Source organism: Nicotiana attenuata, chromosome 12 (assembly GCF_001879085.1).
Source record: "Nicotiana attenuata strain UT chromosome 12, NIATTr2, whole genome shotgun sequence".
In the NCBI taxonomy this organism is placed as follows: Eukaryota; Viridiplantae; Streptophyta; class Magnoliopsida; order Solanales; family Solanaceae; genus Nicotiana; species Nicotiana attenuata.
The window spans coordinates 33,267,877-33,282,558 of record NC_032000.1 but is presented as its reverse complement, the minus strand read 5'-3'; the positions used below and the strand labels follow the sequence as shown (position 1 = coordinate 33,282,558).

At 37.0% G+C, this 14,682-nt stretch overlaps 1 protein-coding gene across 5 annotated transcripts; it reads left to right on the top strand.

Annotated features, from left to right (window-relative positions):
* On the top strand, positions 455 to 8,275 carry LOC109235539 (ABC transporter B family member 27-like). 5 transcript variants are annotated; one of them, XM_019401691.1, is made up of 18 exons: positions 455 to 538; positions 634 to 719; positions 2,579 to 2,650; positions 2,741 to 2,776; positions 2,848 to 2,922; positions 3,209 to 3,333; positions 4,227 to 4,326; positions 4,502 to 4,673; positions 4,763 to 4,881; positions 4,970 to 5,080; positions 5,176 to 5,320; positions 5,939 to 6,071; positions 6,216 to 6,291; positions 6,602 to 6,694; positions 6,762 to 6,869; positions 7,069 to 7,176; positions 7,276 to 7,473; positions 7,864 to 8,275. In XM_019401691.1, the coding sequence occupies exons 2-18, from the start codon at positions 636 to 638 to the stop codon at positions 8,059 to 8,061; spliced, it is 1,953 nt and encodes a 650-aa protein (XP_019257236.1). In that variant the 5' UTR covers positions 455 to 538; positions 634 to 635; the 3' UTR covers positions 8,062 to 8,275. The 5 variants fall into 5 exon arrangements, with proteins under 5 accessions (XP_019257236.1, XP_019257235.1, XP_019257234.1 ...); XM_019401690.1 differs by lacking the exon at positions 455 to 538 and having other exon boundaries at positions 547 to 719; positions 6,602 to 6,667; XM_019401689.1 differs by lacking the exon at positions 455 to 538 and having other exon boundaries at positions 547 to 719.

Here is a 14,682-nt window from a genome sequence, read left to right as displayed (position 1 = left end):
TTTTATTGTATCGTATCGTTAAATCCGTTGTTACGTAACGATGAAATGTGCCACTTTATGTAACGACCGATTTGGTGTGGTCGCGTTGTTTCCTTGTGTTTTTCTCTCAATTTCACCCTTCATTATTATTAAATAATTTTATTTTATCATTTACCCTACCTTTTTATATACCGTATCATAATTTTTCTTTATAATATTGCAAGTTTATTCATCATATCACAGGTGCGTGATACCATGAAACGACGCCAAAACGACACAATCCATCCAAACATTGTATTTAGTAAACGATACAGTACAATACAATACGATACGATACGATATATTATGAAACGATACATAACAACCATCCAAACAAGGTGTAAAGGATCGTGTATAGGAGAATCATGACAAGGTATCCACTTTTCAATCTTCCAAAGATCCTATGACACACACATAAAATGTCCTCTTTATTTTTAAGTGTCATGATCTTTGACTTGCTCTTCCCACTTGTTTCAACTTTAGAAGAAGCTTTGAAATTCTGGGTGCCCCTTGTTTGCTTGTAGCGTCCATTCTAAGCCAACTTTCAACCAACCTTTTTCAGTTGACTGATATTGATTTTCATGTTTGTAACATTAGTTCTATTTTGGAAGGTAGAAATGGGCAAGAAAAAGCTTTTAGATTGGACTGCACGATCCATAATGTCTACGGGAACCGAAAGAGTCTCCCTATTAAAAAAAGATGTAAGCTTTCTCTTCTTTTTTTTTTTTGCTTACTGATATAAAACATAGTAGAATATATAGTAGTAACAAAAATGAAGGCTTTCTCATGAATTTTGTTCTTTTCTTTTTTCTTCTTGTTTTTGTTTTCTCTTTGGTGCTGGAATTTTTGCATGTTGAAATCCTTTTGTCCAAGGTGCTTGTTTAGTAACAAGAGACCGTGATTATGTTTAATAGATCATTTATTTTGTTAGTTGCAAAGATAAAGAAGAAAAATTCTGAATGCTGGAAGTTACAGGTGTTTCAGTATATGTGTAATTTCTTTTTGTGTTTATATATATACTATTAGGAGTGGCAAACGGGCGGGTCGGGTCGAAAAGGGTAATGAAAAACAGATAAATTATTCAACTCGATCCATATTTAATACGGATAAAAAATGGGTTAACCGGCGGATAATATGAGTAACCACACTATCCATGACTTATTGCGTATGATCACTTTTAAGAGAATTCTTAGTCTCCCTAACTTGAGAATAAAAGTTAGACCCATTGATTATTCATTTTCTAAATGGATAATATAGTTCTTATCCATATTTGACCCATTTTAAAAAAGTTCATTATGCAACCAATTTTTTAGTGGATAATATAGGTGGTTAAATATTTTCTTTTAACCATTTTGCTACCCCTATATACTATGAGTATATGTTATTGAATCTCTTTACATAAGGGAAGTTTCTGGTGAAGGTGATGTTGGGTGTGCGAACAAAGTACCACATTGGTAACTGAAAGATTGGGAGCCTACATATAAGATGTAGGGATCTCTTAGTGGTGTGAGACTTTTTGGGAAAAACCTTGCGGGCATAAAGCGGACAATATCACACCGTTAAGAGTATCTTTAGGTCATCTTAGCCAATGGGTGAGACAAAATTTAATTAGGTTCAAATCCCAGATATGACATTCTTGCTCGTTTTCTGAATCCCCTTGTTATAATTTCTGGCTGCGCTACTAGACGCAGTAACAGCCGTTAGATAGCTGGGTGCCATGTGTTACCTGAAGCATTAAGCGCAAAGTTGTGATCTTAGAGGTCGTTTGGTAGAGTGCATTAGAGAAAATAATGCATGCATTAGCTTTGTGTATTAGTAAAACCTTGTTTGGTATACTTTTTCAACCTATGTATAACTAATACAAGCATTAGTTATAAATCCTATTTGGTATTATCCTATGTATAACTAATGCATAGCAAAGCCATGGTATTAGCAATACCAAGGCTATTAATGCATGCATTAGCATGGTTAAAGGCAATATTATCCTTAAAGTCCCTTAAAGCTAAAGAATATGGAGGACATTTTTGTAAATAAATAATTTTCTTAAAAATTATGCAAGGGATATCAATTTTAATATGCCACACCAAACAATGAATAAGAAATAATCTCTGCATAACTAATGCTTGCATTACTAACCCATGCATTACTATTCCCTGCATTACTAATACACCTTATTCAGCACTATTCTTATACACCCTACCAAACGACCCCTTAATTTTAAGGTGTAGGACTTGCTTCCTACATCAGAAGTATGGAATTTTACTGTAGGGTTCAATAGTTCATATGATATTTGGTTCCCCCTTTTGTGTTCTCTTTTAATTTAGAAAGGCACTCTTTTTTTTAAAGCTTCTGCTACTTCATATATGCTGTTGACCCGAGCAGCACTTAGTAAATGGTTTTGTGTGTGGAGAAGGAATAATGAAGTGTGCTGAATGCTGAGCTCAGTAAAAATTCTTATATATGTAGATACACAAACATAAATATACACTTTTTTAGGTTCGAATTGGTCATAAAATGAGTAGAAGTAGTTGCTGACATTTGCTGAGTGCAACACTTTTAGGCTCGGGTGAAGACAAATGAAGAAGGCACTTCTAGTGGTCCTGGGACAGATCTTGAGCATGGAGAAGCAGAGGTGATTACTTTTTCTGCTAGCTTGTTCGCTTTTTTTCTTATTTAAAGCAGCTCCCCAGTGTAGATTTTGACAAATTGTGCTTGAATTCAGGCTGCCAATGTCGGATTTTGTAGAGTATTTCTTCTGGTGAGTACTCAAAAATTCGAATGTCAGGTATTCTATTTTTCATCAATACTGCTGACAGTGTTTGATTTCAGGCAAAGCCAGATGCAGGAAAGCTAATTTTTGCTACTATTGCATTGCTGATAGCATCAATAACAAACCTTCTCATAGTATATCACTCTCATTCCACTTTTGTTACACTCTCTTAACATCTCATCGCATTAGAGTTTTGAAAATGCTGAAAGTTGGTTTATTTTTAGTAATTGAGTTTCACACTTTTTTTTATTACTATACCTGAAACTTAAACCAATATTAAGGAGAGATAAGAGATCACATAAAGCATGTAGTACCTATTTCAATGTCAACAGTAAGATTCCACTAAAACTCAGTTGTGGACATCCGCCCTTTGCCAGTCTTCTTGGATCTACTATTGATGCTGTACTTTACTCATTGCAGCCGAAATTTGGTGGCATGGTAATTGACATTGTATCTAGAGACATACAAACCCCTCAACAGCAAGCTGAAGCATTAGAAGCCGTGAAAAACACGATAATGGCTATTATCTTAATAGTTGTTACTGGGTATGGGAATCTCTGCCTTTTTTCTGTCATTTATCTTGTACATCTATCAAGTACCTATTAAAATCCTTGCTTTGTTTGCTCTGTGAGATTGTTACTCTTTCCTTACTGGATATGGTATCTTGAAGAGATGATACATTTCCTAGAACTGAACTCCATCATTTTAGACTTGATAGCACTTACGAAGAGGTTCCTTCTAAGTTCTAACTCAATTTTCAGAAGTGTTTTTTGAAGAAATAGGCGCACGCTTAGGCTAGATTTTTACTGTTTTAAGTTCACCAATTTTTTCATTTCATAAGAGTAAAATATAAAATGAGGCTCTGAGATTCAACGCTGTGGAGGACCTGCATGCGACCTGTCAATGATTCCTTATCAATTCCTCATCTCAATGAGACCTACTGCTGTTTTGTGGAAGTACCCTCTGAGGCATTAGTGTTGTAGGACACATAAGACATGGAAAAGGGTTCCACCAAAATATGCAAATGTTGATGTGTGGTCTGGAGACTAGTGGCGGAGGCAGGATCTCCACAAAGGGGGTTGAAATTTTTTTTTTTCTAGCTAGTGGGAATTGAACCCATGACCTTATGTAGATTTTGAACACCCTTGACCACTAAACTACACTTTTGGATTGTATTAAGGGTGTTCAAAACTTAATATATAGAGGTAAAAAACAGATTTTGCCTTATATATACAGTGTAATTTTTCGGCGAACTTGCGCCCCCTAAATCCGCCCCTGCTGGAGACCCATAAATAAGTAATATGCCTTGTCCAAATTTTGTCGTAGTGAACTCTTTGATTCTCATTACAAGATACTGTAACATGGTTGCTGCATTTTGCATACTTTAGCTTGTTTTTTTTTCTCCAAAGTTTTCATGCCTTGAAAATATTCTTTTCAGCTCTCTATCCACTGCATTACGGTCATGGTTGTTTTCTTCCGTCAGTGAGAGGGTTGTTGCTCGTCTGAGAAAGAATTTGTTTAGTCACCTTATCCAGCAAGTAAATTCCTCCTTTCTTCTCCCACTTTTTCATGTTTCTCTTTATTCTTCTCAATGATTGCACACAATCTTTTCTTTTGAAGTACTTTTTACTTGACTAAGGCCACAGCACAGCAAAACGTCTTGGTTCAGAGTTGAGCCACTTGTTTCTGCTTGATGATTTATAGTTCTTATAGGAAATAGCCTTCTATGATGTGACTCGGACAGGGGAACTGTTAAGCAGGCTATTAGAAGACACCCAAATTATAAAAAATGCTGCAACCACCAACCTATCAGAAGCTTTAAGAAACCTAACAACTGCACTTATTGGGATTGGATTCATGTTCTCATCTTCCTGGAAGTTGACATGTGAGTATCTCTATAATCAAGATTCCCACGCCCCCACTAACTACCCCCACATACTACTACTCCTCATTAGTGATCTGTCACTTGGTTAGTGCTGTCTCTGGTTGTTGTGCCTATCATTTCCATTGGTGTTCGTAAATTTGGACGCTATATGAAGGAGCTGTCACATGAAACTCAAGCAGCTGCTGCAGTAGCTGCCTCCATTGCTGAGGTTGGTATTTACTTCGTGCGATTTTACAATCGCATGCCTGTAGTTGCCTTTTTGAGACCATGCTTCTCTTGAATTTGTAAATATGTAGGAATCTTTTGGGGCCATCAGAACAGTGAGATCATTTGCAAAAGAAAAATATGCAATATCAGGCTACTCAGAGAAGGTTGATGAGACCCTAAAGCTAGGACTTCGACAAGCGGTGAGCATACTCGTGAATTGATTCTCCTTTACTTACAAGATAATGGATATTAACTTAATTAGTGAGTTTTGTTTGTTACCATGTTTCGGTTACAGAAAGTGGTTGGTCTATTTTCTGGAGGGCTGAGTGCAGCATCAACTTTGTCGGTTATTATTGTGGTGATTTATGGAGCTTATTTGGCTATAACAGGCTCCATGACTGCAGGATCTCTGACATCCTTCATTCTTTATAGCCTCACAGGTAAATAATCCCATGAGTTTTCCTTTTCTTTATATTGCAAATCGAGTTGGCCAGGAGAAGGAATGTTATTAAAAATGGTGTAATGTGGAATATTTAGAGAAGCCATTCCATTTCCTTTTCTTTCACCTAAAACAGTAACTAGCTAAAAATTTACTTGAGGAACAATCCTAGCAGCTACCTCAATAAGATTTTGATAGATGACATGCTTAAGAAAAGCTTTACAAAATATACGTTACTCAGATATTATATCCGGTGCTGGGGATTTCTCAGGATTTTGTTCTGTCATATTAGACAGTGACCATAACCACTTGATTAGATGTAGCTTCTGAATATTCTCAGCTTTCATTCTCAGAGTGACCTTGTCGTCTTGATATAATAAAGCATACACTAGAAAAATTACGTGGCTGTATACCTATGTTTCTGTGGTCTGCATATCTGTAATGCTTCCCCACACTTGTCTTTATCATGTAATGGTAAGTTTAAATTAATCATCAAACCTAGAATGCACATTTCCTGAATTCTACATAGTTCCATACAATCAGTTGCATTTCGGTTTATTACATAAAAGAAAACGATGTTTGAATTATGAGGCCTCATTCAAAACTGAATTCCTTGCAGTTGGATCCTCGATATCGTCTCTATCAGGTTTATATACGACAGCGATGAAAGCTGCAGGAGCAAGTAGGAGAGTTTTTCAGCTTCTAGATCGTGTCTCAAGCATGCCTACATCAGGAGACAAGTGTCCTATAAGGTTAGTCCGTCCTTCTTCAACCACGAACAGCATCCTATGGATAGCTGGTGGTTAGAAGCTTGTATCCCACTGGTGATTAATTACATGTTGTGAAAGTTAAGACCCATAGAGACACTTCTTGTTACATTTTGGCTTTTAGTGCAGTGACCCGGATGGAGATGTTGAACTGGATGATGTATGGTTTGCTTACCCATCTCGCCCAAGTCATATGGTACTCAAGGTAAAATTTTAGTTTTTTCGCGTATCAACAGTGACATTGACATACGTAAAAGATATCAGAAACAATCTTTTGTCCTATCATAATTTGATGCAGCCAAGTCATAGTATCTAACCTGATACTCTTAGTGTTTTCTTTTAAACTTTGAAATGCGCCTAGAAGTCTTTATGGTGTGTTCACAGTAAAGTTAGCTAGTTTATTGTTTGGAGGATTAAAAAAGGAAGCCATTTGAAGATGTAAAAGTTGGTCGGGAGACTTAAAAAACAACTCTTATGCAGAGCATCTATTATTTTTGTTTTCTTTGGATTAACAGGGTATATCGCTAAGATTGAGACCAGGATCAAAAGTTGCCCTTGTTGGTCCGAGCGGTGGAGGAAAAGTAAACTTCATATGTACACAATACTTGGTAATGTGATCTTATGAGGTTTGTGATGATAAACTTTTATCCTAACAAGCTCGTTGTTGGATTACAGACAACCACTGCTAACTTGATAGAGAGGTTCTATGATCCACTTAAGGGGAATATACTGCTCAATGGGGTTCCTTTGGTTGAAATATCACATGAATATTTACACAAAAAGGTAATATGATCTCATCATCTACGATTATCTCCATATCTTATAGAAGGCTCTCCTTTAATAATTCAAATGTGTTGTGCCTGCCATATTGAGCTGTCTGTCCAAAGGCTAAATCAACAATATTAGTACTAATCAACGTATCATTGAGTAGTGGTCTTCAAATTTCTAAAATATCCAAATCCTAACTTCTACAATAATTTAGATTAGCATAGTGAGCCAGGAACCTGTTCTTTTCAACTGTTCAATACAAGAGAACATTGCATATGGGTTTGATGGCAAAGCAAGCAGTGCTGACATAGAAAAGGCAGCGGTAAATTCAATTTCTGTCCCAAAATTCAAGACTTGTTACACTTTCACTCTGTTTTCACCCAAAAACATGATTCGTCTTTGTCAACTAATAATGGTGCAGAAAATGGCTAATGCTCATGACTTTGTAGAATCCTTTCCGGGTAAATATCAAACTGTTGTCGGAGAACGTGGACTAAGGTTATCAGGAGGGCAGAAGCAAAGAATTGCAATTGCCAGGGCCCTGTTGATGGACCCTAGAGTTCTACTTCTTGATGAAGCCACTAGTGCTCTAGATGCTGAGAGCGAATACCTTGTACAAGTACGAACTTTCGACCTTATATATGCTCATATTTCCATATTATATCCCTCCGTTTCAATATATGGAGTCTTACTTTCCTTTTTAGTCAATTTACAAAAGAGTGACACTTTCCTATATTTAGTAAGTTTCTAGTCATGCATTCCCATTTTTCCGTTGATGAACAGTCCATTATAGGAACGACATGGCATGCTTAAGACTACATAATTAAAAGGGTTTTTTTGGTATGTTATAGATTCCTTAGTTTAACACCACAAGATACATAAGTCTTCCTTACCTTCTTAAAACTTGGTGCTCGGTCAAACTAAGATAGAGGGAATACGCTTCCAAGTATGCAGGTTGATTTTCTTACTAGAAAATCTTTCTGTTAAATTGATGTGTCAATGCTAACAGGATGCTATGGATTCTCTGATGAGAGGCAGGACAGTGCTTGTAATAGCACATAGACTTTCTACTGTGAAAAGTGCAGACATTGTAGCAGTTGTTTCTGATGGTCAGATTGTGGAAAGTGGAAGCCATGACGAGCTTCTGGTCATGGATGGAATTTACACTGCTCTTGTTCGACGACAACTACAAGCACCAACAAGCTGAAATGTACATCGCCTCGTCAGTAGAACTACATTAATAGGGATCAGAGACAACACAACATATGAGAATAAATCGTGTACTCGCCTGGCAAATTCAAGATCTACAGGCTGTTGTTATTGTGTGTTCATGTTGTATTGCCTATAAGAGTATACCTGAAAATCCTTGGAATGAGTATACATCTAAACAAATAAAATCAGTTACCCTTTTATTCTTTTCTCATGCCAGATATCATTGAATGCGATGTAGAGCCTTTACAATGTAAAATACTTTACACAACCAAGTTATTTAAAAGTTAATTACATATAATTGTTCATAGTATGGGTGAATTAATAGGGGTGTACAAAGGTCGGGTTGGTTTGGATTTTGCAATTACCAAACAAAACCAATTGTGTCGGGTTATTAAATCTAACGACCAAACCAAACCAATAAAACTCGGGTTCTTCAATCTCGGTTTTTCTCGGGTTTTCGGGTTTTTCGGGTTTTTTTCGGTAAAATCTTCGTAGCACAAAACATATAACTTGTGCTCAAAACATTTCTTTAATCCTAGTAAGATACAACTACATAAGGTATTTTTCAAGAAAATAATACAAAATATGAGATGTGTCATGGCATTATCCTAAAATATTCAACAATAAAGACAATAAAATTATGTAACATAAATATTGCTAATTAAAAAGCCATAATAAAAATAAACATAATCTAAAAGTACTAAGTCATGCTAAAATAAGTAGACTAATAAGGGAGTATTAATTACATGACTAAACGCTAAAGAAAAAATAAAAATAAGCTATGCATTTTTATCCAAATTATTGCAAAACAAAAAATAGATATTCAATACATTGCCGTTCGTAGGATTGAATTAAATATCTTTTGTTAGCATTAGTATTGATTTGATTTTGGTTTAGGCTTTGTTAGCATTATTTAAGTTACTAATATTAATGGCTATAAAACTTATTGGAACATTCAAAAGTTCTAAGTCCAACCTTGAAATAATATCTTAAAAGATAAAATTATGAAAAAAGTTTAAGAAATAATTATAAATTACATCACAATAAGTATATTTATATATTAAATATATCTAAAATTTCTATATATGTAATGTCGGGTTGGTTTGGTTTCGGTTTTACTTTCTTTAGTTAAAACCAAACCAAACCAATTATGGTCGGATTTTTTTTTTCCAACACCAAACCAAATCAAACCAAACCATAGTCGGTTTTTTTTTTCCAGTTTGACTCGGATTATCGGGTTGGTGCGGTTTATCGGTTTCCTTTGTACACACCTAGGTGAATAACGAGGAAAAGAGTGAAATGACATATTCGAACAAGTCAAATTACACTTATTTTGTAAGTTCTATAAATTGTTTGTAGATCAATCTTAACACGTCTTAGGAAAATAAGTCGTGTGGAAACTCTAGAAGATAAATAAAATACATAACTGATCACTGATTAATCATAACATAAATATTTGGAGAATGAACTTGTGGCAACTTTTGAAGATAGTTCAAGTCAATGATAGATCAGATAGATTTAATGGTACATCACGGACTGAAAACCTTACTATCTTCAACTCCACCTCTAGATATATAAGTGAAGAATACACGTCCAATAAATTGACATTCAAGTAACAAAAGAGGAGTATCTAGCTAGATGGTGCAGTTGATATTTTACATTTTAACTTAAAATCTCTGAATCTGCCTATGAGGATATGGTATTCTTTATATAGTACATGTCCTTATAAAGTTTGTGACAACCACCATCAAGGGCTGCAATGTGATGGATAAAATCCTTCCATCTTTTACAAAAGATTTCTGAGTTTAAGCCTCGAGAATGAAAAAATTTCTAATCGGGAGCTCTTCTCCATTAATGGGCCTTACGCGCGGCTTGACTCCGAATTAGTTGGAGCTTCATACACGGGTACTAAAAACCATGTGGAAAAAAAGAGAGTTTGTGACAGCCTCTAGTACGTTATTTTAGGGACACAAGAGGGGAGGTAAATTGTGCCTTTGCCGATTTTTTCGAACCAAAGAACCAGATTCTTTGATGTACCTAGAACAGATACAAATAGCTAGTAAAGTGTGGACTGTAAAGAACACAAAGATTTTTATATGGAAAACCTCCTTGCTCAAGGGAGTAAGAATTACGATCTATCCTTGTAGGATTCCTTCAAACTTCACTAACTTCAAGGAGCGACTATTTTAGGTTACGTTGTTGGGTGTGCGAACAAAGTCCCACATTGGTAGCTGAAAAGATTGGGAGTCTACATATAAGGTGTAGGGATCTCTTAATAGTGTGAGGCCTTTTGGGAAAAACCGTGCGGGCTTGGCCCAAAGCGGACAATATCACACCATGTTAAGAGTGTCATTGGGCCGTTTTAGCCCAACAACTGGTATCAGAGCCCAGGTTCAGCGGAACGAGTATGGAGATGGCGGAGTGAGGGTGCAGGTCGGTGCACACACAAGAAGAAGCTAGTTGCGGGCTTCGATTGCCATAATATTCTAACAATGTGGGTGGCACACAGTGAATCTCGAAAATTGACCCGTGGATCGTGGTAGTGGACCACGTGGAACTTAGTTCGAGCGTGAGATTGTTGGGTGTGCGAACAAAGTCCCACATTGGTAGCTGAAAAGATTGGGAGTCTACATATATGGTGTAGGGATCTCTTAATGGTGTGAGGCCTTTTGGGAAAAACCGTGCGGGCTTGGCCCAAAAAGGATAATATCACACCATTTTAAGAGTGTCATTGGGCCGTTTTGGCCTAAAGATTGCTGCAGATTTTTATTCAGCCCGATCCAACGGTTAACGAATCGGAAAACGTGATCTGAAGTTGGCTGGTCGGAATAAAAATCTGCAGCAAAATAAATATTTTTCTTCTCTCTTCTCTCTTGATGAAAGCTCTCTCTAAACCACTCTTATGTGCTTAAGTCTTTCAAAGACTTGTATCAACGAGCATATAATAATTCTCCAAGGTTGTCCTATTTATAGATCATGAGTGGTGCTTTCTCTTAAAGCCAAAACCCACTCAAAATAGGAATAAACCGAATCCAATTCCAAATAGGAATGGAAACCAAAAGAGAATAGGATTAGGCCATTGGGCCTTTGGCTGGACAATATGGGCATGAGCCCAACAAACTCTCCCTCCAAGTCAAGGTCCAAATACTATAATATTACATGCAACCACTGTGGCAAGAAAGGACACATCAAAAGGTTTTGCCGCAAGTTGAATCAAGACACTAGAGAAGAAAAGAAAGTTGAAAATAACGAGAACAATGTTGCTGCTATTGTTCGAGATGACCTTCTTTTTGCTTATGATGAAAACGTCATCAATTTGATATCCCATGAGTCTAGCTGGATAGTAGATTCTGGAGCTACCTCACATGTCACACCAAGAAAAGATTTTTTCTCATCTTATACTGCTGTTGATTCTGGAGTGTTAAAGATGGGCAATGCCAGTGAAGTTAAGGTGTTTGGTGTTGGTACAGTTTGTTTGAAAACTAATAATGGTTCAACGTTAGTTCTTCAAGATGTCAAGCATGCTCCAGACTTTCCTTTCAATTTGATCTCCGCAGGAAGATTAGACGATGAAGGTTACCATAATGCCCTCTTTAATAGCCAATGGAAGCTCACTAAGGGCTCGTTAGTAGTGGCTCGCGGAGTCAAGTTTGGTTATTTATATGTGGCACAGGGCTCTATTCTTAATGACTCAATAAATATGGTGGAAGGTGATACTTTATCAGAATTGTGGCACAGAAGATTGAGTCATATGAGCGATAGGGGGATTACGTGTTTGACTAAGAAAAGTTTGCTTTCTGGATTGAAACAAGCAAAGCTGAAAAGGTGTATCCATTGTTTAGCTGGCAAACAGAAAAGGGTTTCCTTTCATAGTCATCCTCCCTCAAGAAAGCCCGATTTATTGGAGCTAGTACACTCTGATTTGTGTGGTCCTTTTAAAGTAAAGTCAAAAGGTGGTGCACTTTACTTTGTGACCTTTATTGATGATCATTCTCGTAAGCTCTGGGTGTATCCTTTGAAATCTAAAGATCAAGCACTTGGCGTGTTTAAGGAATTTCAGGCCTTAGCTGAGAGACAGACGGGGAAGAAATTAAAATGTATTCGCACTAACAAGTGGTATCAGAGCGAGGTTCAAGACAGGTTCATCTTGGCGGGTTCAGTTCTAGCTGCAACATATTTGACGATAATCGTAATTTTTGTCTGAGAAATTTGACCGGTGTGCGACAAACGTTGAGACAAACTTCTTGGCGGAGATTTGGAGATACGACCTGTTGAAGGCTATGTGAAGAAGGTGGATCAAGTTTATTTTGTCAGAAAATTCAGGCCAACGGGGAGAATGTTAGGTGTTTGCCATAATTTTCTTACCATATTTGGTTTTCCTATCTCTTGAAGGAAAAGGGCAATATAATTACCTTAACTGGATTTTCCTTTTTGTAAAAGGAAATTATAAATCTCCAATATTTGGCTAGTCCTTTTTCTTGTAGGAAAAGGTTTGGACTTCTATAAATTGAGGATCCTTCCTTCACATTCAGTAGCATCCACAATGTAGCCATAGGGGGCTTGAGAGTCTTGTTTAGGGGGAGAACTTTACGGGACAAGTGTTAGTGTGTCACTTGTGTTTGCCTCTTCGTGAGGTTGTTCTCTCGATATTTTGTACTCTCTTTTATTATAGTGGATTGCTCATCTCCGTTGTGGACGTAGGTCAGTTGACCGAACCACGTTAAATGTTTGTGTCTCTTTTGGTAGACTTCTCTTTGTTGTGTGATTTATCGTCGTTCAACGTTTGCTTTGCTAGATTCCGCATGACACCTGATTTTTTCGGTCCTAACATACGTCTCTATAGCCAGGGAGACTAACACCAAGATATTTCCTTATTGCGCACGAACTGACTTCTTTCCGGAATTCAACTTGCACACTTATTCAATATTCACGTGTTTGATCAGCCCTGGACATCATTCAGCTGCAAAACTGGTTCTCTATCTCTTGTTATTTTCATATTATATCTGTTTACCAATTCCACAAAACTTGGTTCTTTTATATAACTGAACCTAGTATGTCAATTATCAAACATATTTACATTTCAACATGCTCAGCTCAACAGTACACTTTAGGCCAGAAGAGAGGGAATTGAAAAAGTAGGTGCATGGACTAAAAAAAGGAAACCACGAGCTAAAAGCTTGGGCTTCTAAAATTTCCATGCAAAGAAAGTCAAAATTATGATCGCATTACGCATTTACGCCTGCTCCAGCAACTAGCTCCAAACAGAACAAGAGTTGTCCAAGAAAAGGTAGCTTTTGAAAGTAAGAGCACAAAGGGTTAGGAGGCAAACAATTGGCATGATGCTTGTGATTGTTTGATTGCTCATTGAGTCAATGATGCAATCCCCAGCTCATCAATTGTGGCGATGAAAATCATATAGAAATTAAAAGAGAGACCGTAGGACCACTTATGACTTTTGATGGCATATATTTTTTTTTGGTGGATATAAAAATTATTATTCTATCATTCAGACCAAAACACATACAATTCATTATATCATCCTATTCTGCTATCCTTCCCTGCCCTTTCTATATCCCTATCATCCTCCCTTTGTTAACTATCTATACATTTTCAATACATTTTGGGACTACTTTTCAGCCAACTACTTGTATAGACTCTCTATGTTCACATGTATATTGTATTTGCTCCAGTATTTTTTGAGGTCTTGTTACTTTCTGCAACCAGACTGCTTCGTTCTTGGCTCTCCAAATGTGATATATGACTGCTGCCACCACTGCCTGTGTAAACGATCTCCCTATTTTTCCTTTGGGTACTCTAGTCATCCTTCTTCATATTCCTGTCACCTCTGTATTTTTTATATTCATCCCAAGCCATTTGAACACCTCTTCTAAGCACATCTTAGAGAATGTGCATTCGAAAAATAGGTGATAAATCGATTCTGCTTGTCCAGAACATAGCATACACTCGCTGTCCCCATTCTTAGTGTTCTATCTTTTGTCAAGAGTTTCCTTCACATTACAAGCCAACAATGAAACTATGCTTAGGATTGTTCATTCTGTTCCACACCCATCTGCTCCAAGGCCATTGTTCCAGTTCCCCTCCTTACCATTGATAACCACTCTTTGTTGTGTATTTTCCGGACTGAGTCTTCCATCCATTCTCTACATATTCTTCTACAAAAGTATCTCGTATGGAACAAATTTTGCTCCAGTACCAACAACAGTCCTGTGGAGGAGTGTAGTTCCACCAAGTTTTTCCTTTCAAGTATATATGGTTCACCCACTTGACCCACAATGTGTCTTCTTTATTTGCAATATGCCAAACATATTTTGCCACTGTTTCTTCATTCCGGGTATTACATTCTCTTATTCCCAGTCCCATTCTCTTTTTGGTCTACACACTAGGTCCCACGCTACCAAGGGTACCTTGTTTGATACTCCTTCCCATCCCACAAGTAGTTCCTACAGATTGTCATGATGTCCTTTAATACCTTCTTCGGGAGAATGAAAATTGTTGCCCAGTATGAATGTATTTTTATTAGCAAAAAGTTAATCAATTGTACTATGCCTGCATATGACAAGTGTTTCGATCCCCATGAGTGTACTCTTGTGCTCAA